The 26,407-nt window shown below is 45.2% G+C and overlaps 1 protein-coding gene across 1 annotated transcript in view; it reads left to right on the top strand.

Annotated features, from left to right (window-relative positions):
- Positions 1 to 26,407, top strand: part of Sptbn1 (spectrin beta, non-erythrocytic 1) — a 127,377-nt gene that overhangs the window by 61,152 nt on the left and 39,818 nt on the right. The window contains 13 exon segments of the mRNA XM_038319572.2: positions 1,663 to 1,814; positions 10,214 to 10,387; positions 12,073 to 12,164; positions 13,940 to 14,020; positions 14,360 to 14,475; positions 17,490 to 17,602; positions 18,252 to 18,439; positions 20,174 to 20,291; positions 21,287 to 21,445; positions 22,053 to 22,355; positions 23,800 to 23,953; positions 25,140 to 26,010; positions 26,112 to 26,249. Coding sequence (XP_038175500.1) covers positions 1,663 to 1,814; positions 10,214 to 10,387; positions 12,073 to 12,164; positions 13,940 to 14,020; positions 14,360 to 14,475; positions 17,490 to 17,602; positions 18,252 to 18,439; positions 20,174 to 20,291; positions 21,287 to 21,445; positions 22,053 to 22,355; positions 23,800 to 23,953; positions 25,140 to 26,010; positions 26,112 to 26,249 — 2,659 coding nt within the window.

Here is a 26,407-nt window from a genome sequence, read left to right as displayed (position 1 = left end):
AATTCATATCCATCAGGGACCCTGTTAAAGACATTTTCCAGCTTCTTGTAGTATATACAAGAAACTATAATTTTATTTATTTATTTGTATTTATTTATTTTGTTTTTTCAAAACAGGAGTTTCTCTGTAAGGCCTTGATTTTCCTGGGACTCACTTTGTAGATCAGTCTGACGAACTCACAGAGATTCACCTGCCTCTTTCAAAAATAGCCAAACCTTAACCATCAACAACAACAAAAACTACCCCACCCACCGCTGTGGTGATAAAGTTACCATCCATCATGATGATTGTGAGATTAATAATGTATGTGGTCTTAACCTGTCAGGATGTTACTAGCATGGCTCCTTTTGTAGACTGCAGTCTGCCCTTCCGTCTTTTCTTACTTCCCCAGTCCCACCCTTTCTGGTCCTTTGTTTCTGGTTAGTCCTTGTCCCTGAAGAAGGACCCTCTTTCTGAGTAGATGGGCTGTTCCTTAGGGAAAGGTTGACCCTTACGCACGGATCTGTAACTGCAGCAGGAGGCCTGGGTGTCTTGGCAGGTGCCTGTCTTGGGGCGCAGCAGTCGAAGCTTGTCCGGCATTGTCTCTGCCTCACATTGCCTTACTGTGTTTGACGGGCATAGGCATCAGCACAGCCTTCCCAATATGGCACTGCTTGCTGTCCCCTGACCACCCAGGAGCTCAGTGAGTTTTATGTGCTACCTGGTGCTTTTTTCAATACAGCAGCTGTTGGAAATGCCTTTGTGGAGCGTTTGCACTGGGAGTAGGGCCTCAGCTCTGGTGGAACCAGAGATAGGTATATAAATGGCAGTTATTTGGTTCTGTATCCACAGTCAGGAAATTGGGGACTGGGGGAGCTCCAGGGTATACTCTGGATGCCTCTTCAGCAACCTCGTTAGAGGATCCTGCAGAAACAGAAAGAGTAGAATCCTATTTGTGGGTGCCTCAAAGGGCCAGTTCTCAGGGTCAATGTTGAGTTTTGATTTAGTTTTAGATTTGAGTTGGACAGAACCTGGATCACTGAGGCTTAAACAACTTAATACTGTTTCCCAGATGACCTGAAATTTTGGTGACTGTACTCTGAATTGTATCCCAGCAGGGTCCTTTTCAGTGAGTGTTAAAGGTTTGGAGATGATCATTGTACGCTTACTTTGTAGGGGACACTGAAGGCAGTCTCAGGCTATTGTTGAAACCCTGGGCCCTGAGTGTCCCTTCCTTTTGACAGATACCTTCACACTTCACCTTGTTACCTGTTTTCTCTGTTGTTCACATGAGTGAACTTCCCTTGTCAGGTGTTACCTCAGCTTTTGTGCCAAGGGAAGCGGTTTCCTGCTGTCTCCCCAAGTTTCTGTGCCCCATGCCCTTTCATGTATGACCCTCGCCTTTTGGGGGAATCGTAGATGAATAATGTCACCAGAAGCTCTGTAGTCAAATTGATTAAGTCCATTCTGTCATCTGCTGTATTCCTCTGGCTGCAAGCCTGGGAGTTGACTTGTGCGAGCATTGTCCAGATCCCAGCATTCCAGAGGAAGAGCTGAGTGGAAGTTTCGTTTGAGTTTAGTTTTGCTGATCCCTTCTTGCTGTGTGGACAGTTGAGTTGGGCGGCTTACACCTGCTGTTGCCCTGCTGGGTTGGTGGTAAAGTGAGTTCTCCTCTGCTTGCAGATGAGCGTGAAGCCGTACAGAAGAAGACCTTCACCAAGTGGGTCAACTCCCACCTCGCCCGAGTGTCCTGCCGCATCACAGACCTGTACACCGACCTCCGAGATGGACGGATGCTCATCAAGCTGCTGGAGGTCCTCTCCGGAGAGAGGCTGGTAAGCACCTTTAGGAGGGAAAACAGCTTTGAAGAAACAAGTGTGGGCTTGTCTCCTGGTAAATTCTGCAATTAAGAATTATTTTCTGGGGCTGGAGAGATGGCTCAGTGGTTAAGAGCATTGCCTGCTCTTCCAAAGGTCTTGAGTTCAATTCCCGGCAACCACATGATGGCTCACAACCATCTGTAATGAGGTCTGGTGCCCTCTTCTGGCCTGCAGACATACACACAGACAGAAAGCTGTATACATAATAAATAAATAAATATTAAAAAATGATTTTCTGGAGGAGAATCTTGATAAGTGAGGTAAACATGTTGATTCTGGGTGATATTAGTGAACTCTAATGTAGCTTTGTTTTTGAGATGCCTGCCTCCTTTGTAGGGAAGAGCCTAACTGATGGCCCTATTAAAGCAGAACGCTAGCATCGGAAGGGCCAGGCTTGGTTGGATGCTGGCTCTGAGATGAGTCTGCTGCTTACATGAGATCATGGAAGGAGTTCTGAATTTATGTCTTAACTGATGATTCTTTGGAAAATCTGAGCTGCCATCTCAAGGTGGCAAGTATTGAATTCCAGTGGCCTCTGGCAGTTTTCCTTTTGTTTGGGGGGTGATGGTACATGCTGATAATTGTGTCATTGGATAAATTCCCCCTTCTCTTCTGGGCAGGGAGATTGTTAGTCTGCAGTGAAAGCTGTGTCTCCAGGGATGTGACTTTTGTGTGTCACAAAAAAGGCAGAGAAGCTTAAGCCATCGCTGTGACCGGCCCAGCAGGTTTTGTCCCGCCTTGGCTTGACAGCGTGTGCTGTTTTCCACCAGAGCATGCATAGTTCCATAGGAGGTGGCGTATCTGAGCCAAGCCGATGCCCAGGGATGGAGCCCCACATCCATACTGACATCACCAGGAAAATGTGATGCCAGGGATTGGTATGGCTGCCAGAAAAGCCTTGTATTTAACTTGGTCTCCATCCTGTAACTCGACAGCCACAGTGGATCTTTTGCAGATCAATCCACACCTCTAACTGCTGGTGAGAGACTAGGGTTTATAGTTTCCTTTTAGGAGTCCGTGAACAGAATTACATCGCTAAACCTTAACAAAAATGAAGATGGTACTTTCTTTCTCTGTCTCTCTGGTCTAGAACAGAGTCTTGCTTTCAGGAGGTGGTCAAGCCTCTTCTCATCTTTGTTGTGTCTCTCCATGCTCTTCATTCCCTGGTGGGCAGGTGTTGCTGTCTCATTTTTCTTTGAGAATTTATAGGTCAAACTAGATAATAAGCCCCTGTTGAGAGGCTTCAAGAAGGTGGTATTTTTGTAGGGCAGTGGTCCAGTGTTGGGAGGCAAACACAACAGTCATTTATTGGTTTCTTGCGGTGAGACTTGTTTTATAGCCTAGGTGAGAATTACTATGATATGTATCTTACAGAATTATAAAATTTATAACCAGACTTTTCTTTTTCCTATCTGTCAGACTTTTATTTTAACCTTGTAAATTTGTTTATTTTTTGTAGCATGAATAATAAAACCCAGAGTCAGATATTGGGGTTCAACCTGAACGTCAGAAAAGCAAAGCAGCTAAACCACCAGAGAAGTCTTACCGCTACCAAGGCTGAGTGACCACAGACTAAGCAGACTAAGCCTCTCTCTCCTCCCGTTTTATGTTCCTTCTAGTGCTGGGATTAAGAGTGTATGACTCCCTAATACTGGGATTAAAGGTGCAGGCTGCCACCACCTGGTTGTGTTTCTGCATTGATCTTGTGTCGCTCAGGGTGGCCTTGAACTCACAGAGATCCATCTGCTTCTGTCTCCCAAATCCTAGGATGAAAGATGTAAGCCACCACTGCCTGACCTCTAGAGGCTTAGCTTTGCCCCTGGACTTCAGGCAAGATTTATTTATTAAAATACAAATAATATACATATATATATATATATATATATATATATATATATATATATATTGTTTTGATGGTAGCTTTGGCAAAAATAAAAGGTAACACAGATAAGGATTGGTTTGAACATTTAATTTTATTCTATCACAATCGAGTCTTTGATGCTGTGTGAAATAAAATTTTTGCCTCTGTATACCCACAGCTCAAGAAAATGACTGTGATGGCCACATCTGTGTAATACAAGACGGGGTCCCACTGACCTTTATCTAAGCAGAGAAAACAAAGCAGCAACTAGCAAAGCATAATTTTTGTAGGTGAATAAATCCTACTTTGCCATTTGCTGTCAGCAGTAAATTTTTGCCTTTTTTTTTTTCTTTAATTTTTGGTGAGATGAGGTCTTCTATTATAGCCCTGTCTGACTTTGAGGTCATAGCAGTCTTCTTGCCTCAAGTTCCCAAGAGCAGAGATTACAGTCTGTACCATTATATCCATCTCTGTTAGTAACACACACGCGTACATGTGTGTGCGCGCGCGCGTGCATACACACACACACACACACACACACCTCTACCTTTTTTCAGTGACTCAGAAACCTAGGAGAATAGGGATAAAGAATGAAAGATGCCCACCACCTCCAACCACCCACGTAATCAATGCGAGATTTTGTTTCCTAACAGCCATCTTTGATTATAGAATTGTTCACCTTCCAAAAGTAAGAAGGCCATATATAGTGAGGTAAAGAAGCTCCTATTTATTTGGTCATGGTTTCTAGTTGGTGTATGGAACTTTCTGGAAGAGACCAAAACCACATTCTGTCCTTGGCTCCTGAGGCTGTTAGAATTCACTGTGCCCCCAAAGGATTGATTCCTGCTTATTCAGATTCCAAAGCTCATTAAATGGTTAGCTCTTCTGGTGTGAGTCCCCTGTGCTCACTGTGCGGTCAGCTAGTTCAATCTATGCTAGTTTCCTGCACCTTCAGTCTAAAACCTGGGGCAACAGGCCTTTGTACCCGGTCTGCAGCCCTTCTCAGTTACTAAGTCTTTAGTCTTTATCCCTACCACCAGCCCAGCAAGGGATAGTAGTTAATTGTTTAGGTGACTAGAATATACAAACTTACTTTATTAATGAAGTTTTGGATTCTTTTACAGAGGGGAGTTTTCTGTATGCATGTGTTTTTACCGAGTGAACCTGAAAAAAAGTGTTAGTTAATGATCCAGAACAGTATCTGGATTTAGCCTAATAAAATGAACTAGATACATTTTAGAAATTTCAGTCATCCACCTTGCTTGATTCTGATCTTCTTGGGGAGAGGCTTGGCCGACAAGGTAGATATCCAAACGCTCTCCCCATCGTCTCTCCCATCTCAGGCATGTCTGGCCATGGAGCAGTAAGACTGTTGCTGTTGCTGATTGGGAATTGGCTAGTTAAAAAAAAAAAAATAGAAATAAAACTATCCCTTTCTGGTATCTTATTCTGAAATCACAGCAGACTATAACTTTTCATGGAGGTCTTGTTTCAAAATTGTTAAAATATAGACTGCCGTTTACCCTAGCATCATCTTTGCAGGACAGAGTGTGCACTGAACCTATGCCTGCCACTCTGGTCATTGGACTTGATCTCAGGGCAAGGTGAGATTGAGATGAATGTGTAGCTCTGCCCCCTTATAATTAGCACAGTGCTTGCCCTTAAATGGTGAGGTTATGCCGAGGTTCAGAGCCTGCCTGTGATTTCAGCCCTCCCAGGCCTCTTTGAAAAGGAGAATTGTAGGGAAGATAGCCAGGCATAGCTCCCCTCTGACTGAGCGCAAGGGCTCCTCCAGGGAGCTGAGCTTCTCCAGTGCCACTGCTTTCAATCACAGGCATCATTAAGCTTTGTTTACTGATTTTGCCTTTGTTGTCTGACTCCATTAATTAGTCTCTCAGAAGAAGAACCAACCAAAAAAAGTTTCCGTGTTTGGTTTGGTTTGTTCTGTTGGCTTTACAACCATTAATTCCAGAATAGCTTGAGCTAAGTAAGTGGAGAAGGTAAGATTTACCATGACATGAGATTTGTAACACCTTAAATCCCTCTTTGAGCTGTTTAGAATGAACTTTTGGGTTGTTTTTCCTTTCTTCTCTTCCAAGGCCTCTGCTAAATGGTAATGCTGCCATGTTTGGTGGGCCAATCACAGAGCTGGGCTCTTTTTCTAGGTATTGTTTGTAAATGGGAGATTTTACTTTGATCTGAACAGTCTGCCGTGGAAGAACTCATACTCCCACTAATTTGGGACCTACTTGTGTAAATGTGGGAAGTCAAATACTAGTGAGAGGAACCGTATACTAAAGAATCAAAAGAATGGTGGCAGAACCCTGGAATTAGGAAGAGAAGGAAAGGAGCCCTTTAGATGAAGTGTCCCAGAACCTTAGTAGGAAATTGAGGCTCAGCTATACCCAGGAGGACTGGTTCAGATTAACTAGCCAGTGTTGTAGGATGCTGCTTGTTCATTTCCTGGCTACCCAGCCTCCCAAAATAACCACACAGAAACTGTATTCATTAAATCACTGCTTGGCCTATTAGCTCTAATTTCTTATTGGCTAACTCTTACATCGTGATTTAACCCATTTCTATTAATCTGTGTATTGCCACGTGACTGTGGCTTACCTGCAAGGTTCCAAGCATGTCTGTTCCCTGTGGCGGCTACATGATGTCTCTAAACTCCGCCTTCCTTCTCCCAGCATTCAGTTTAGTTTTCCCCATCTAGGTCTACTCTTTTGCCCTATCACAGGCCGAGACAGTTTCTTTATTAACCAATGGTATTCACAACATACAGAGGAGAATCCCACATCAAGCCAGAGGACATGAAGTCAGATTTAGCTGGGAAGAAAGCATTCTCTAAAGCACACACTGAGTATGAAGGTCTTAGGGGGTCTGACTCTGTACTTGGGCTAATGTCCCGTTTGTTTCAAATTTCTTAAAAATATACATTTATGGCTGGGCAGTGGTCACTCATGCCTTTAATCCCAGCACTCAGGAGGCAGAGGCAGGTGGATCTCTGTGAGTTCACAGCCAGCCTGATCTACAGAGCAAGTGCCAGGACAGCCTTCAAACCTATACGGAAAAACCCTTTCTCAAAAAGCCAAACACACACAAACACACTTTATTTACGTGTATGGGTGTTACATGTATGGCATGTAAATCTGTGTGTCATGCCTCTGTGGTGCCTGTGGAGGCCAGAAGACAGTGTCAGAACTGGAGTTACAGATGTTTGTGAGCTTCAGCGTGGGTGTTGAGAATCAAATATGGCTCCTAGAAGGCCAGGCAGTGCTCTTAACCCCTAAACTATCTGTCTAGCCCTGGAGAATGTGTAGCTTTTGAGAGTTTATAAGCTATTGCTATGCATTCTTGCAGGCTAATGGGGTAGGTCCCTTGTTTTCTTCTGAGTCAGCTCAGTGTTTGAGAGGTAGGGAAGAATTTGATGAAGACAGAGTTTGGCTTTATATGTGTATAGTCAGTAGATGTGTTCTTCTCTGTGGAGACGGGGTCTCACACAACTACAGCTCAGGTTGGCCTCAGATACTCCTCCCTCCAGCCACAGCCACAGGTGTGCACTGTCTCGCTCTGCTCCGTGGGAGGCGGGGCGTATCTATGATTAATGCATGTGTTGGCTGCGCAGTTTTCCTGAGGTCACTTAGTATCTATTCTGGCTTCTTCTTCCCTTAACCAGATCATCAGGCACTTAAAGTTCACCTTGCTTGACAATAAGCCCTTCACTCTGAAGTACCTAGCTTATGTTCGGTAGCTGGAAGTAACTTCGGTGACCACAGAGGTAAATGTCTTTGAAGACATTATAACTCAAAATAACCGAGACCATCCAGTCCTAGCAGGTGTGTGTGTGGTGATGCAGACTAAGGTATTTCTTAGGGCTGGATCTGTCCAGCATCTCCGTTCTGCTCCCTAAGTAGCTTCAAGGTTCATTTGGGTCTCCATGGAGAAAGAGGAGAGGAGGGGATTACTGAGGTGGGGTAGATGGCTTGAGCCTCTTTCCCTCCCTGAACACCCTGCCAGGGACCTTCCGCTTAAAATGAAATCAGACTAGCTCCAGAAAGTATTTGTTCTTTCCACCTCTACACGCTTGGCAGTAAACCCTGCCATTGTATGTATTCTGTGGTCTGTAAATCCCCGTGTACTACAAAGAGCACTTGTCTACCATGTTTAAGGTCCTGCGCTCAGTCTCCACAGAGAAAAATTAAGTAAGCTGCATGGGCAATTGGCAGAGTTAGGGGCCTGGGAGTTGAATACCCACCCCGTTCTCTGCTCACAAAAGGCCTTGAGTCCATGTGGAGGAGGAGAATTAGCCCATGGCGACACTGATTCTTTCTCCTTTGGAGTCCAATGGAAGATGGGTCTGGAGTAGGGGTAATAATCGTTGGTAAGATTTGGGACAAGGAGGAGTGTCATGGGAGGAGGACCAGGAAAACACCTTCAAACGTTATAAATAAATGAAGAAACAGAATGGGAGCTATGAAGGGACAGTGTGAAATTGATTTAGGGAGGGTCAGTGAAAACTTGCATTTCCTTAGAGGAATTGTCTGCCTGCTGGCCTCCAAGAGGCTCCTTATGTCTGAGCCCCGTGGACCTGATGTTCCCCCCTACTTCTCCTGATAGTTAGGTGAGATGTCCCTTCAGTGATCATACAGGACAGGAATGTGTGTGTTGCCATGGGAATGGCCCCATGCCTCCCTGGAAACCTGATAATCAATGAAGGCGAGGTGGTGTGCTCCTGTCCTTGGCGAGCCAGCCACTCCCGAGGGGCAGCTTCAGAGAGCTGCACCCTACCCTGTTCCTTTGTGTTCAGCTTTTGTCATCACTTTCCTACTCCTTACATAATAATATATAAATAGTTCTTAGACTATTTTCCAGATGAGAACTGCGTCTTTTCATTCACATGGAGATGTATATGCGTCTTGTTTGTAGTCTGTGTTCTTGTATAACATAGAGATAATGAGCTTGGGGGCCTGGCTGATTACATACCAGTTAGCTGAGGAGACTACTTTCTTGGCAATAAAAGGATAAGAATAGTAGTTGCTCTCAGTCTTGGCTGTTGTGAGAATTGAATGTGATTAGCCGTAGACCACCACACAGAGTAGTAGATATAGTAGGCTCTAGAAATGGCAGCTAAGACATTTCTCATATTGGAATCCATGTAATTAGACGAAACCATTGTTACCTCTTGAGAATAATTTATTTGTCAGAGTATGATATCACACCTTAAACACTTGAAAGCCTCTCTGAAATACGTAGAGCACAAGAGAATTGGCATCCGGGACTTTTAGGAGGGCAAGGGGTATTTGCTGTGGTGGCTGTCGGACCTGAGGCCTGAGGCCTTGCGTGTTCAGCATGTGCTGCACCGCTGAGCTGTGTTCTCAACTGGTTCTGTTACCGTCACTTTGAGACAAGGTCTCAATAAGTTGTGTGTGCTGGCCTTGAACTTGGGATCTTTTGGCCTCAATTTCAGAGTAGCTGGGAGTTTAATCATGTGCCACCAGGCCTTATAAGCTTAGTATGGATTCTCTCTCTCTCCTGTGTTGTCCTACCATAGTATTTAACTTTGCCATGCCTTTCTGTGTATTTTGTTGTAAAAGAGGGGTGAGCATCAGTTATGAAATAAAGGAATGTTTGGAAAGCATGAAGGGTAGTGCAATGAGATGATAAAAGTAAATGTCCCTGTAACTTAAATTTTTTATTTTAAATTCTGCTTATGTATTTTTATTTTATGTGTATGGATGTTTCTCCTCCATACATTGTCTGTACACCACATTTTTACAGTGCCTGCAGAGTCTAGAAATGGATATCAGATCCCCTGGAACTGGAGTGAGTCATTGTGACTGGATTTGGATGCTGGGAATCAAACCTGGGTTCTCTATAAGAGCAGCCAGTGCTCTTAATGGCTAAGTCATCTCTCCAGCTCCCCAAATAATGTGTGTGTGTGTGTGTGTGTGTGTGTGTGTGTGTGTGTGTGTGTGTGTGTTTGTATAAATAAGATATAGTAGATGTTTATAGTAAATATGGCAGAAATGTTTAAAATGTTTCCCTTTCAATGACTTCTTTTCCATTTTGATATAGTTGTAAAATGAACAGACATTTAAGGTATTTAGATTCCTGGTCCCTGTCCCTCTGCCCTTCCCCTCTCTCCTTCTTTCTTTTCCATACCTTTTTACTTATTCCCGTCTCTGTCCTCATAAAACTAGCTCTCCAAAATTCTGATCTGAGGATATGTCCCATTTTCATCTTAAAGCCAGACTTAGGAAATGGCCCAGGCCAGTGGCAGCAACCTTTTGTTACATGTAATACGCTGAAATGATGCTCACTAATGTTTTTGTGAATGGCAGCAGTAGCCGAGACTCTGTGAAATTGGACCAAATGAGTGCATACAAATTTCAGTTTGCTTTTGGGTGCTAAGCATCTGTGATTCGGGGTAATCTTCAGGAGTCGTCTCTGCCCGCTGGATGAACTTTCTCCACCTCTGTTCTGGTTCTAGCCTAAACCCACTAAGGGACGGATGCGCATCCACTGTCTGGAGAATGTAGACAAGGCTCTTCAGTTCCTGAAGGAGCAGAGAGTCCATCTTGAGAACATGGGTTCCCATGACATTGTGGATGGGAACCACCGGCTGACCCTCGGCCTCATCTGGACCATCATCCTGCGCTTCCAGGTAAGGAGCTTTGCTCAGGAGGCTGCCGGCTTTCCACACACGAGCTTCCTATGAACAGGGCCCCCTAGAGAGACTGGCCTGCTGCCACCCGGGAGGATTGTCAGCTGCCATGTTCTGCATTTCACTGCTCCTGACAATCTTGACTCTCCTATCAGACAAGCCTCAGTGACATGGGGTTCCGAGGGCGCACCCCAACCCGTTACTTCCTGGGTGATGATTAGTGTGGTGCACCTCCAAGTGGAGGCTCTGGGAGTAGGCACTCTCAAGGTCATTTCATGCCACTCCCTGCCCTTGGGTGAGCACAGGCGAGCAGTGTTAGGGAGAAGCCTCTGTTTTGGCCTGGCTCAGTCTCCAGCACGTGTTTTGTGTTCAGGCTCTTAAACCTTCTTACCCTGGTGTCAGGTTACTCTATAAACATCCTCTAGCAGTCCTGTGTCCTGCAGGACCATGTCTTTCCTGTTTTCACCCTTTGATAAAGACCTATTGATGCTTCTGAGTAAGGAAAAATATCACACAAAGGGGAAGGAGAGAAAAATCAAAAATCAAATTTTATCTGTCTTAGTTTTCCTGTTCAAACTCTGAGACCATCCTGTGATCAATGCTTTTTCCTTCTCCGTTGCCATTCTGAGATTAGGCTTCGGTTTCACAGAGTTCTGGGTGTCTCTGTGTGGGAGGGAAAGGTACAGAGGGGACTTGTCATCTGCCTACACTGCCACCGATGAGAAAGCATCTCAATAATTCAGATTCCCAGGGCCCAGTTCCAGCGATCCTAATTAAGTAGGGTAAGCGAATTACTGTTGAAGATGCCATCTGTTGCTGTGGCCTGTGGTGTTGGGAACATGGAAGGGCAGTTTGATTGTGGCCCCCATGACAGTGGGTGAGTGCCCATGTCAGGGAGCTGTCATACATAGCCATTTTCAAAATTCTCAGAGTGAACTGGGGTGATTGAACACTGTCAGTGTGCGCTTTCTGTACTTCAGCCTGCTAAACATGCTTTCTCCTCTTGAGTGGAGAAGCCGGGCTGCTGGCACTAGTGCATGGCCGGCAGTGTTGGTAGCGGGCATTGTGCAGTTTCTTTCACTAGCTTTATTTTATTGAATCGTTACTTATATTCCCACCGCTTATCCCAAATTCAGTTGTGTCGGGGGAACACAGAAGATAGTTGGAGCATTTATCTAAAATCATATAACTGATAGGTACCTCTTAATCCAAAAACTAAAACTCTGAGCAGACACGGTAAACCTAGTTCAGATTGATCTTGATGCCGTTAGACCAGGCTTCATGTCTGATGTTGAGCTTGTTTGTGACCTAGAGCGTGTGGAAGCATAGCATGTAAGCAGGTTCTGTCTTAGAGTTTAGGGCAGTTTTCAGGAATATACATATAGTGCCTCAGCAAAATATTTTCCTGCTTTCTATGAGAAGCCACCAAGCTAGCTTGCAGTTAGAAAGATGAGTCCCTAGGGGCAAATAGGGGCATATATCATCTTAATAGGTGCTAGGGAGGCTTCAGGTGACCAACTAGTCATCCCTCTGGCTTCGTGTAGAGACTAGGAAACCTAGTTCTAGAGGAGTTTAGGGTGACCCTGACAGTTTACTGACATTTAAAGCAAATAGTCTGCGGGATAAGACTTTGATCTCGGTGGCCGTCGGGATAATGACTGGGCATTTGTGCAATCTCTCTTTAGATCCAGGACATCAGTGTGGAGACTGAGGATAACAAGGAGAAAAAGTCTGCCAAGGATGCGCTGCTGCTGTGGTGCCAGATGAAGACAGCTGGGTGAGTGTGACCGCCCAGGGCGCTGGGCATCGCCTGGGATCAGGTTTCCCTGTGGGCATCACTCAAAGGTGCTGACAAGTATCTCCTTCATGGCTTCCATTGAGAAGCCGTGTGAACACGTAAACAGTGGGTATGTTGACATTGCAGCTGGCTGTCAGGGTGAAGGAGTTCTGGTTTATATTTGGAGCCTGCCATTTCCTTAATCAGTTGCTTTCAGAGATCATTGTATCTTAAATTATAAAGTTCTGGGAGCATTTCTAAGAAGCACTCCCATATACTTTTTCACTTTTAGTTAGAAGCAGTTAGCGTGTAAGCCTGCCCTGCTTTCCTTACACCCAGTCTGGAGGTGCTTTCATAGCACTGCAGCTTTTTGTTGCTTGTTGACGTTTTGTGAATTTTGACTAATATTAAACATGTAGTGTGGGTCTAGAAAAATGCCTCAGCAGGTAAAAGCACTCATTGCTTTACCAGAAGACCTAGGCTCTGTTTCCAGCACGCACAGCAGATGGCTCAAAACTGCTGGAACTCCAGCTCCTTCGGGCTTCTGTGGGCCCCTTCATGCCCATGGTGCATAGAAACTCACACACACACACACAAACACACACATACACATAAAAAATCCTATAAAGTGTTGATAAAATTATTTTAGAGTTCTTGGTTCTTAATGAGAACCAGTTCTTTATCAGATTAATTAGTGGGTTATTCTCAAAACTGCCCTACTATGGGGCTGGTGGGATGGATCAACAGGATAAAGGCACTTAGCATAAAGGTACTTGCTATCAAGCTTGATGACCTGAGTTGTTAGATCCTAAGGGACCCACATGGTGGGATGAGAGAACTCATTCCCACAAGTATCCCCCATCCCTCCTCCCCCAAAAAGAAACAACCCAATCTAGATGAATGTAAAAAGTTTCAAAAAGGAAAACCTCTCCATTACCCGTAGGTGTGAGCAATGACTGTTGAGCATGGGAACTATAAAATGCTTATATTTAGCCCAGGTTCTCACCTTCCTACTTCGTGACCCCTTACTACAGTTCCTCATGTTGCCGTGACCTCCAGCCATAGAATTATTTTCGTTGCTCCTTCATAACTGCAATTTTGCTACTGTGGTAGATTATAATGTAAATATCTGGTATGCGGAATGTCTGACATGTGACCCCCAACAGGTAGAGATCCGTTGTTATAACTAATAAGCAGATGAAAGCAAGGATGAACTTTTGTGCAACCACAGATACAAAACTACGAGTGATTAATATAATGTAAAGCAGCCTATTCATTAGAGGCCAGCTTCAAACAGAAAGGTTTTCTAGGGAAGCTCTTTTTTCAGAAAACACCAATTCAAGAGAGCTGACTATCACATGACCAGGCAGTCGTAGCCAGCTTTGTCCCAGTGGTATATGAATTCAGATCCCAGAGAAATGGGTCCTGAAGCCCTGGCAAGTGGACTAGAAAGCCATGGGAAGCAGAAGGCTATGGACACCTCAAGATAATGGTCACTTGAGTAAGACTAATGTTTTAGGTTTAGAGCACAGTTCACATCTTTCATGGAACTGAATTAACAAACAGATGTAAAGATACACAGCTGTCTTATTTTTATTTCATAGCAAACTGATTTTAAGGGCACATATGCTTAGACTTAAATTGTTCTTGCTGATATATGACCTTGAGTTTACAGTGAACTCAGAGGTTTTTTTTTTTTTTTTTTTGCATTTAGCAAAAGCCTAAACCTGTATTTGGTAATTCTGTTGCTTTGTCTTGTGCTCCGTCTTTGGCAGGTACCCAAATGTCAACATTCACAACTTCACCACGAGCTGGAGGGATGGCATGGCCTTCAATGCACTGATACACAAACACCGGTAAGTCTGAAGAGACCATGGTAAAGACAAAAGCATAGAAGTGTTGCCGTGCTTTTCTATGGCAGATCTGGATGTGTGACTTAGATACTGTGCCAGAGTGGAAATCCCTGCATTCATAAGGAAAGAATGTGTGGGTCCACTTCATCATCCTTCATCTGCCTGATAAACTTTAAAGGTGATTATTCAAAAACCAGGTATCACTCACTCCTGGGTGATTATATAATACTATAATTTTACTCCACTAAGTGTTGACTTTAACATTTCTGGTACAATTGTCATTAGACACTTGAATTATTTCCGAAGCATAATTTTTTGGTGTCCCACTGTCATTCTGTATAGGCCTGACCTGATAGATTTTGATAAACTGAAGAAATCCAATGCACACTACAACCTGCAAAATGCATTTAACCTGGCAGAGCAGCACCTTGGCCTCACTAAGCTGTTAGACCCTGAAGGTAAGGACCCATGATGTAGAAGGTTAAATAAAGTCATCTTGTGTTGGGGCGCTCTATGTCTGCAGCATGTCTTGAAGTAATTCCAGTAGTTACTTGAGGGTTCGTAGGATGGGTTACATCTAACAGGGTTTGAAAGATGGATCCGAGAGAGAGGGCATGGGCAAAGGTGAAGACCCAGAAAGGAAGGCAAGTTTGATGATTGAGGGATTGTATGGGAATGGTGTAAAGAACACTCATGGCCTTTACTCTGCAGGCTAAATATCCAACCTTTGACTATCTGGTGGGCAGTGGGGAATCTTTGGAGGGTCTTGGCACCCGTGTTCGCAGAGACAGCCTAGCATAGGTACTCAGGAAGTGCTTGTTGATTGGTCTTCATGGGGTTGTGTACTGAGGGTAGATGGAGATAGATTGGGAACAAGGGCACTCTTAGGATGCTGGAGTTAAATAAGGAAGGGAGTGTGTATGTGGATGAGACAGTAGCACAGTTGTTTTTTTCCTAAATATTTTTTTATTTAAAAGTTTTTTTTCCATTTTACATACCTACCACAGTTACCCCTTCCTCCCCTCTTCCCACTCCTCTCTCACCTTCTCCCCCCACAACTCCCCACATCCTTTCCTCAGAAAGGGTGAGGCCTCCCATAGGGAGTCAACAAAGTCTGGCATATCAAGTTGAGGCAGGATCAAACCTCTCCCCCTTGTATCAAGGCTGAGCAAGGTATCCCTCCATAGGGAATGGTCTCCAAAGAACCAGTTCATGTCCAGGGACTTATCCTGGTCCCACTGCCAGTAGCCTCACAGACAGCCCAAGCCACAGAACTGTTACCCATATTCAGAGGACCTAGTTCGGTCCTATGCATGTTCCCCAGCTGTCAGTTCAGAGTCCGTGAGCTCCCACTGGCTCAGGTCAGCTCTTTCTGTGGGTTTTCCCATTGTCATCTCGACTCCTTAGTAGCAGAGTTTTTCTTATGTCTGACTATATATCACATTTGTGTGGAACTGATGGCTCGTGTCTGGGTCCCTGCAGTAGTCAAAGCCTGTCTTTAGATGACCAAGCTGATCTCTCTAGGGAAGCCTATAAAATCCTCATTTCTAGGTCCCAGTACAATGTGAGACTTCAGAAAACCTTTTTCTAATTATGAGAAATATTTAAAATATAATGGGATTATTTAGTTTCTAATGCTAGAGGCTCACAGATTCTCCCTGCTGTAAGCACATATTAGGCAAAAAATGTGTGTATGTGAAAGTTTAAAGTTCTTATAAATATAGAATAGGAAGTTGAACTCTCCAAGGGCGTCTTGAGGTCATGAGACTGCCAAACTGTTTTCTTGTTCTTCTCCAGTGCATAAGATTTACTACAGGAAGCCAAGATAAAATTATCTTTGCACTAACCTATTAAGTGACTCCTTGATGTAAACAGAAAGCTGAAATTCCTTGAGCTATAATCGGTCTTCATTAACACCTTCCTGCTGTCAGGTTTCCACAGGTCTTGCTCTTTGTATTTTTTACAATGAGCCTCTTTTCCCCTCCTATCACACAGACTTTTTATTAACTCATTCACTAATGTTTTTGATCACCAACCAATATAAAAGAGACTGTTATTTCTCAGATCACAAGACTGGAGCTAAGACAGTATCTGATGTCTCCTGTGGCTCTGATCTTGATCATTAGCTAGCCTGTGTTCTAAGGGATAGCAATTAAAATGTATTCAGAGACTAGTTGGGAAGTTTTTGCCTGCAACTCCTTTCAGGTATATCAACATTTTGTGTTTACTAAATTGGATGCAGTGTACACACACACACACACACACACACACACACTGATAGGAATGATGAGATCCAGGACCTGTCCAATGGGGATACCAGCTGCAGTCTGGCTCCTGGTCCCCTTGGTGCTAATGACAGAAGGGCTGGAAGTATCTTTCCCTGTGCCCTGGAGTTCTATTGTTTAAAACACTGGGCTGTTCAAAGAATAGAAATAAGGATACATGTGGAATGTGCATTGAAAAAGAACCCGACAGAACTGTTAAGAAATTTACTTCTATGTGTCTTAACTTTTACTCTGTCCTAGGTTGAGTAACTTATCCTTCCCGAGACTCGTTATCTTCATCCGCTTTGCCTCCTTACTCAGTGAACACATGTTAACCACCCACTTACAGGAAAACCCAGTAAGAACTGGGAAGGTGGTGTGGTGTAAAATCTCTACAATATGTTTCGGCCCTTTAGGATTAAGGCTTATGATTGTGTATCCATACATGCAGAGTCCCAAGGCAGGAAGAAGACTAATTTCACCACAGGAATGAGAAATGTCCGTGTAAGCCCTGAGCGGCTCCTTTTGAGCCAGATAGTAAGGAACGCAGGAATGTCAGAAAGTAGGGGCACATAGGAAGAAGGGTGAAGAGGTATATTCTGTGTGGAATTAGAAACATTTGCTGTAGTGCTTGACACTTAGAAGAAACCTCATAAATATTTGAAGGAAGGAAGAGGGAAAGCAAAGAACAGCACAGCAAGACAAAAAGAGTTAAAGGGACCATGCTTCACTTACACTGAAGGGCACTTTTATGTTCATGTTTCTGGAAGGTCAGCCTGGGTTTAGTGAGTGGGGCAACAGAGAAGCCCAGTGAGGAAGCCATTTTTTTCAGGTTTGTTTATTTGAACAGGAAGGCCTGAATTGTGACATTACTAACTGGATATTATTAAAAGGAGACAAAGATGTCCAGAGGTGGATGTGCCATAGGCCGAGATGGGGTGTCTAACCAGAAGCCAGGTTGGTGTTAGGGGTTGAGCGAGGACACAAGCATGCCCTTTGCAGAAGGCATTTCGCGGATCTCCACGTGGTAAATGATCCTGTGGTGTGCTTCTTTCTGCATTCTGCAATGAATGGTGCGATGGCAGACTTTTCAAAGAATAAGCAGTCTCTGGGCTGTTAGTATGCTAGACAGCTGTTCCAGTTTGCTTCTGCCGCCTCAGAGGTTGCTCGGTGAGTGGCACCTGCAGCCAAGCCCTTTCTGGTTACAGACATCAGCGTGGACCACCCTGATGAGAAGTCTATCATCACCTATGTGGTGACCTACTACCACTACTTCTCCAAGATGAAGGCCTTGGCTGTGGAAGGGAAGCGGATTGGGAAGGTGAGCTTACGCGAGTGTGGTAACTTGTGCACATCAGTAGTTAGCTGCCATCTTCCTCTGTGGCCTCCTCTTTTAAGCAGTACTTAATAGTGGCCTCTGCCAGGAGCAGAAAGGAGGTAGAATCCTCATTTTTTCAAAGAGTTATGAGAAGTAGAGCAATAGTAGTAATCTCTAGAAAGGGAATTGAGGGGGGACCTCTTTCCTCACCCTGGACAGGAAATTAACTATTGAAAATCTAGCAAAATTGGCTCTACCATAGTCATGAAATCCTACTCCCCATGATCTAAAAAGCCTCAGTCTCGGGCCTTTTTTATCTCAGGTGGGCAAAGTTCACCTGCTTTTTTTGGTTTGTTCATTTTGTTCTGTTCCTCTCCCTGCACCCCAACCCAATCTGCTTTTCTAGGAATTACAGAAGTCATCATAGTCCTTGGCTGGAGGTTGGGTGGCTTCAGAACCAGTTCAGTTGGGTTAGGTTGACTGCTCACAGATAAGAGGCCTGGTCTGGGTGCCTGTTTGCACTGAGGTTGAAATGCTTCTGCCGAGGAACAGACTATGGGAAAGCTAGTCATTCAGCGTGCGTTGTTTCGTGTGGAAACGTTTGCGTGTTTTCCTCAACCCGTGACATCTGGGTCCTAACTCTTTGTTACAGGTGCTTGACAATGCTATTGAGACAGAGAAGATGATTGAGAAGTATGAGTCCCTTGCCTCTGACCTTCTGGAGTGGATTGAACAAACCATCATCATCCTGAACAATCGCAAGTTTGCTAATTCGCTGGTTGGGGTCCAGCAGCAGCTTCAGGCGTTCAACACTTACCGCACAGTGGAGAAACCACCTAAGTAAGGGCAGCCAGTTAGCTGTTGTCGTTCCTAAGGGAGGAGAGATGGCAGCAGCCAAAGGACACTGGTGTTCTGACTTCCACAATCTCTTTTAAGCCTGATCCTAGTTGTGGAGACTTCTTCCACATTAGGTCTCCCCTGAGCTCTGTCTTGAAGACTGTACCATTCACAGAGGATACGTGAGACCCTAAGGGCTGATACAAGTCCCCAGTCCCGTCTCCAAAATCCTTGCACTGCAAATTTTTTTTAACATTCTACTTTTACATTTTAGAAAAGTCACACATCAAAGCCAGGTGTGCTGGCACACGCCTATAGTTTCAGCTCTCGGAGGGAGCTCTTGTCATGGGGGTCCCGTGTTCAGGTTTACTCAGACCACTTATCAAGAGCTTGTCTCAAAAAAAAAAAAAAAGTTAGTGTATGTATATATTGATATAGTGCATGTTGTAAAACCCTGGGTGGGCCTGAGAAAATATCCTGTAATCAAGTCTGTGGTAGCATTAATAGTGTGTTAGATAAAGACAATCATTGCATATCTGTTGAGAACAAGTTCTGCTACCTAAAACAGTTGATTTTTTTCTTTTTCAAATGTGTAGGTGATGTCTGCACCACGTGTGTTTGTAAATGCACAGCTGTATGCACGCTTAGAGAGGTGCCCTGCTCTCTCGCTCCGCTTTATACACTTAAGACAGGATCTTTGAAGGAGCCTGAATCTAGGCCAGCAGTAATCCTTCTGCTGTGTGTCACTGTCACCCTGCTAGTTCATCGGCAGAGCCATGCCAGCTCTTAATGCAAGTGCTAGGCCTGAGCTTGCTCTTTATGCTTGCACAGCCAGTGCTCCTACCTGCTGAACCATCTCTCCAAACCCTCTCATGGAATTTTAAGTTTAGTATTTTAATATAATTGTTAAGTTAGGACTATGAGCTGGATCTCTTGTTTATTACCAAAGTCCTTTTTATTTCTTCTGAAAATTCAGTCGTGAGTCCTTTGGTGATGGAGGTCTCTGAAATCCACTGAAAATTTAGATTAGATATTTGAAATAATTATTGCTGATTTTTTTTCCATCCACCTCTCTTTCTTATTGAAGTAAATCCATTGTCTAGGGGCAGTGATTCTCAACTTTCCTACTGTTGTGACCCTTTAGTATAGTTCATGTTGTGGTGATCCCAACCATAAAATTATTCTCATTGTTACTTCATAACTGTGTTTTCGTTAGTCTTATAATGTAAGTACTTGATATGCATGATATCTGATAAGGCAACCCCTGGGAAAGGGGAGTTGCAGCCCACAGGTTGAGAACCACTGTTCTGGGTTATTAAAAATTGTAGTACTCGCCAGGTGTGGTGGTACTCGCCTCTCATCCCACCACTTGGGAGGTAGAGGCAGGTGGATCTCTATAAGTGCGAGGCCAGCCTGGTCTACAGCCAGGACAGGCCCCAAAGCTACAGAGAAACCCTGTCTCAGAACAATAACAAAAATCTGTGCCCTTGATGTCCTCAAATATAAAAACAATAAACAGCCACAAAACGATGCCACAGTTGCAAAGTTCTTAAGGACCAGCTGACTAACCTGTTGCTATCTCACTAGTACAAACTTTACATAAATCCGACCAGAGAAAGCTGGATTTAAAAGTTTATGGCCATGTGAAATAGGCTTTTTTCTAATAGGAAGTGAATTTCCATTTATTCTTGGAGGAACAAGGTGCCATAATGAATATGACTGTTTTTCTCCACTCAGGTTCACAGAGAAGGGGAACTTGGAGGTGCTGCTTTTCACAATTCAGAGCAAGATGAGAGCTAATAATCAGAAGGTCTACATGCCCCGAGAAGGGAAGCTCATCTCTGATATCAACAAGGTGAAGCTAACCCACGTGGCCGTGTTTTGGTTATCCCATCCAGCAGGCTTCAGGTTCTCTCTGCTTGGTTAGTTAGGAGTGCAGGACAGTGCAAGGCTCACTCCCAGCATCCCTCACTGTTGACGCCAGGGATAGCAGAAGGGCCAGCAAAGAGCTGTGGTAGGTTAGTCCACTGGAGCTCTACTGGCCGTGCTAAGACTTTGTCAGCAGCCTTGGCTCGGGGTCACCTTGTTACCCAGATACTCCGTTTAATCCCTCATCCGTGAGAGGCGGTCAGCTCAGACGTCTTCACGTGACGTGGAGGGGAACTGGAAACTTGATTCCACATTCTTGGCGTCTCTGCAGGTCGTGGGCTTTGGATGCTGTTTGCCCCCTCGGAGAAGCTGTCAGACCAGCTGTTTCCGCTGCTGTGTCTGATGTGCCTACGAGCATAGACTTGTACTGTGGATATTATTTCCAAAGGAAGATTAGAAAAATCTAGAACTCTGTTCATTTGCACACAGAATCCTTTGAGCAGTCAGTGTTTGGATTTTTTTTTTTTTTTTAAAAAAACATGAAGTAAATCATTTTCAGGAATGAATTTATGTGGAATTTTGGAAGAAAAATTGAGGCGTGTGAATTTTGAAAATGTGACGTGAATACGAGTGGATGGATGGGGTGATTGAGATTTCTATTCTAGTATGTTTGCCCTAAGGAAAGTCGGCTTCTTTCTTTCAGATCTGAGTTATTTGGAAGTTATAGTTGTATTGCTCCTTATCCCATAACTGTTTTGTTTTCCAAGCTTATGACACAGGATCTTTTTGGCTTTGATAAGGAAGTGTTCCCATAATGCTATGTTGAGAGAGAAAAATACCTTTTCCTCAAGGGTAGAAAAGGAATTTCCCTTTCAAATTCTTTTATCCTTTCAACAAATAATTAGCTCTTGCTATAGCCAAGGACGGCTCCTTGAACATTGCAGGAAACCATATTTTTTTTTCCTCCCCCTACTTCTGCAGGCCTGGGAAAGACTGGAAAAAGCAGAACACGAGCGAGAACTGGCACTGCGGAATGAGCTCATACGGCAGGAAAAACTGGAACAGCTCGCCCGCAGATTCGATCGCAAGGCAGCTATGAGGGAGACGTGGCTGAGCGAAAACCAGCGGCTGGTGTCTCAGGTTCTGTCCCGATTACTAACGCAAGTTTTTCTGAAGTAGCCAAGAAACACTGGTCCTCCGCAAGAGGCCTAGAAGCACAGGACCGTACTCACCAACATCCAGTACCGTGAAGTTGGCCAGGAGCTTTTTATTTCCCCCAAAGAGGATGTTTAACATTTCTGATATGCTTTCTTGTCTGTTTGTCTAACTGGTCTTCGACTTGGAAGCAACTCAGGCAGTTTGTTAGAGCCACTGAGTGTGCGAATCCTTCATGTTCCTGTAAGCTTGCTCCTTTCCCTCCACGCTTGACCAGCCAGCCCTGCAAGGCAGGGAGATTGGTCATGAAGTACAAAAGCAGCTTGTCCCCCACTAGGCTTGACAGCTTCCCACCCACGTCAGTATCTTAAGTCGGGTGCTGACCGTAAGCCAGGCCCCTCTGTAAAGTGAGAGGTTGCTGATGTGTTTGTTCTTAGGAAGACATTTGAACTCAGCCAGTTCCTCGGACAGTGAGAATCACTCCAGTGACAGAGTAGGCTTGCATACCGTGTCTGTCTGCACCCCTCCCCAGTTCCACCCGTTCTGTTCTGACTAGGTGACTCACAGTTCTTCTCATTGTGTTTCCCCGTAGGACAACTTTGGATTTGACCTTCCCGCCGTTGAGGCCGCCACCAAAAAGCACGAGGCCATTGAGACAGACATTGCCGCGTATGAAGAGCGAGTCCAGGCTGTGGTGGCCGTGGCCAGGGAACTCGAAGCCGAGAACTACCATGACATCAAGCGCATTACGGCGAGGAAGGACAACGTCATCCGGCTCTGGGAATACTTGCTGGAATTGCTCAGGGCCAGGAGGCAGCGTCTTGAGATGAACCTGGGGCTGCAAAAGATATTCCAGGAAATGCTTTACATTATGGACTGGATGGACGAAATGAAGGTAACTCTTGCCTAAAGGAAAGGGGTGGCCAGAGCTCATTCAGCCAGATCTTTTCTTTGGGGGGGGGGGGGGGGAGGTCGAGCGCTAGGGCCCTTCGTCAGCCGCACACTTTGCAGAGTCAGCGTGCTGCTACATTGCTCCCGAGCTCATAAATGAGACAAGCCCTGTGGGAAAGTTGTGACAAAGACCACTTCATAGCCAAGATCTGTTGCAGTGACTCAGATCTACCTTCAGTATATTCCAGTGAGAGAATTAAATTTGTGATTTCTTTCTCACTGTTACCTTGGTCTTTTTGTGCATTGGTAATACTGTTGAGGAGCACATACGCAGGCGGGAGGGGATGGTCAGCACAGGCCATGGTCTGGGAGGCCAAGCTGCGGGTCTCTCGTGCTCTTTCGCTTTACCTCCTTTGAAGCTCCCTTCCTCGTCGTTCTACAGAGCTGATACTTAAGTCTGTCTCCCGGCCCGTCAGGAGTTGGGAGTGTGGTAAAATGGTGCAGGCTGGGAGGCAGGATGATAATGGCTGTCATGCCGCGGTGTGGTTTCTCCTCCATGGCTGGCAGCTCTGAGCCTAAAGTCACGCCGTTGTTCCACAGCCCTGTGCCTGTTGGTTTCTTCTGATGCAAACTGTAGAGCGTCATCTTTTTTTGCAGTTCTTGAGCTGAAAGGCTTTTATCCTTGAGAACAGAAGAGAATAGTGTTTAGACAGTTCTCTTTCCTCTCAGAATACTGTGTTCCTCCCAGAAGAGAGCTGTCTCTGAATGTCAGTCTTCACCTGTGTCCTCTTAACTCTTGAGCTGTGGTAACAGGGACCAGGTCAGCTGGTTGCTATCAGTTTCCCTCCGCTATCTTCCCACACTTACAGTGTTCTAAGGTTTGATCTTCTCTGACGTCTTAAAAAAGAAATGCTTATAGAGTTTAGCAAAGGAGTGTCTTTCATTTTATAAATCGTGATAGGCACACTATAAATTAAGAGTGAACTAGAAATTTTGTCTGGAGGCGATGTGAGATGGTGGACGGGAGAAAAATGATGATGTGGTACTGAGCCATAGTCTCCTTGCTGAGTAAAGAAGTGACACCTGGCCGTTTAAGTGTGTGCTGTACATGCTTTTAAGTAGATTCTCCTATTGATTACATGCTAGCGTAAAGGCATGCCAATAAGCTCTTGAGTGTGGGGGGAGTGGGGCTTTCTGTTTTGTGCTTTTTAATGTGATTATCATTTGTTTTTGCCAAGGTGGATGGTCCTTAGTTACCTTGTCTCTCGTGATAGAAGTTTCCTGTTAGTTTTGTTCTGACTTACTGGGCCTTGTCTTGTCCAAAGGTGGCCAGTCCAAGCCAGAGGGAAGGGACATCGAGGATGCTGTGTCTGCTTGTTCAGAGATGATGGTACGCTGAAATCAGAGCTGTACTCACAGGTGCCGTTTCTCTTGCCGTTTGTGCACAGGTGCTATTGCTGTCCCAAGACTACGGCAAACACTTGCTTGGTGTAGAGGACTTGTTACAGAAGCATGCCCTGGTTGAAGCCGACATTGCAATCCAAGCAGAGCGGGTAAGAGGTGTGAACGCCTCTGCCCAGAAGTTTGCAACAGACGGGGAAGGTAAGAGTGGGCTGTTCTAGATTACCTCCTTGACAGTAGACAGGCATCTCCGTGGAGTGCAAACCTTGTGTGTGGCAACAAGTTACTACAGCACTGAAGGTTTCTGGAGGATTGTTTGCTCCAGGTTATAATGTGTGCAGCACCGTAGGTTTCTGGAGGATTGTTTGCTCCAGGTTATAATGTGTGCAGCACCGTAGGTTTCTGGAGGATTGTTTGCTCCAGGTTATAATGTGTGCAGCACCGTAGGTTTCTGGAGGATTGTTTGCTCCAGGTTATAATGTGTGCAGCACCGTAGGTCTTTGAATACTTCAGCACTGTCTCTCATTCTGAAATAGATACATTTTTCTTAAATACTCAAATGCTGCTTGGTTTTGAGTGCCTTGGCATCTTGCAGTGAAAATGCTGCCAGTCTGTGCTGAATAAAGATGTGTACCACAGCCTGCCGTGACTGCTCCAGCAGCTCCCATTGACTCGTCACATGCTGGTCAGACGATGCTTACACTCAACCAAGTAAACACAGCTGCCTTCTTTAATATGATTCTTGTGCTTTCATGATTTATATGTGATCTTTTCTACATTTGGGCCAAAAGAGCAGTGCATGGCATAGCCCCTTCTTCCTATTCTAATCAGTGTAGTTGGCATTTTCTTTAGGCCACCAACCAACTCCCAAATAGACATGGAGATGTATTATTAATTATGAATGCTCGGCCTTAGCTTAGGCTTGTTTCACTAGCTCTTTTAACTTGATGTTTTTACTCATCTACATTTTGCCTCTCTGCATGTCCTACTTTCGTGCTTCTTCTGAGTCTGGATGGATGGCCCCTGGCCTCTTCCTGTGGTCTCTTTCTTTCTCCCTCTCTCGCTATAGGCCATTCAGCTTTTTATCAGATCGCAGGTGCCTTGGGCAGGCAAGGTACACATCTTTACAGAATTAAATAAATGCAAGATACCTATTTAACTATGTAATTAAATATTCTGCAGCATAAACAAATGCACCACATCTTTACATGGTTAAACAAATAACTCCACAAGTCAGGATCTCGGGAAGTATTCTGCTGCTTTTTTTTTTTTTTTTTTTTTTTTTTTTTGAACCTGTAACAAGCTAGAACACGATCTGCAGGTGAGCAGGAAGCTATTGGAAACTCAGCTAGATAGATACTCAGCATTCTTTTCCTTGGTTGAACAGGCTACAAGCCCTGCGACCCCCAGGTCATCCGAGACCGCGTTGCCCACATGGAGTTCTGCTATCAGGAGCTTTGTCAGCTGGCGGCGGAACGCAGGGCCCGCCTGGAAGAGTCCCGACGTCTCTGGAAGTTCTTCTGGGAGATGGCAGAAGAGGAAGGCTGGATTCGGGAGAAGGAGAAGATCTTGTCCTCTGACGATTACGGGAAAGACCTGACCAGTGTCATGCGTCTGCTGAGCAAGCACCGGGCGTTTGAGGATGAGATGAGCGGCCGCAGTGGCCACTTCGAGCAGGCTATTAAAGAAGGCGAAGACATGATCGCAGAGGAACACTTTGGATCAGAAAAGATCCGCGAAAGAATCACTTACATCCGGGAACAGTGGGCCAACCTGGAGCAGCTCTCGGCCATACGGAAGAAGCGCCTGGAGGAGGCCTCCCTGCTGCACCAGTTCCAGGCCGATGCGGACGACATCGATGCCTGGATGCTGGATATCCTCAAGATCGTCTCCAGCAACGACGTGGGCCATGACGAGTACTCCACACAGTCTCTGGTCAAGAAGCATAAAGACGTAGCCGAAGAGATCACCAACTACAGGCCCACTATTGACACGCTCCACGAGCAAGCCAGCGCCCTTCCGCAGGCACACGCGGAGTCTCCGGACGTGAGGGGCCGCCTGGCCGGCATCGAGGAGCGCTACAAGGAGGTGGCGGAGCTGACGCGGCTGAGGAAGCAGGCTCTGCAAGATACCCTGGCCCTGTACAAGATGTTCAGCGAGGCCGATGCCTGCGAGCTCTGGATCGATGAGAAGGAGCAGTGGCTCAACAACATGCAGATCCCAGAGAAGCTGGAGGACCTGGAAGTCATCCAGCACAGGTGAGCTGAAGTTCCTCCCCGGGCGCAAGGGAAGTGGGCTGACGCCTGTGACCAGCGGCCATGGCGATCACTGCCCTGTTGGATTGCTTTTTTTTTTTTAGGTTTGAGAGCCTAGAACCTGAAATGAACAACCAGGCTTCCCGGGTTGCTGTGGTGAACCAGATTGCACGGCAGCTGATGCACAGTGGCCACCCCAGTGAAAAGGAGATCAGAGCTCAGCAGGATAAACTCAACACGAGGTACACGTGGCTTCAGCTGTGGGTCTGGGCAGGGTGGGGCTCCTGCTCAGCTCTGCTCTCGGGAACTTGCCATGCAGGTCACTGGCCTTAGCACAGATGTCATGACAGTGGCAGCTGCTTCTCCGTGTTTCCTCAGCCATGTTTTCCAAGAATGGGCT

The sequence above is a fragment of the Arvicola amphibius genome, chromosome 1 (genome assembly GCF_903992535.2).
Source record: "Arvicola amphibius chromosome 1, mArvAmp1.2, whole genome shotgun sequence".
In the NCBI taxonomy this organism is placed as follows: Eukaryota; Metazoa; Chordata; class Mammalia; order Rodentia; family Cricetidae; genus Arvicola; species Arvicola amphibius.
Note: the sequence above shows the minus strand (reverse complement) of the source record. Positions and strands in the feature narration are given on the sequence as shown.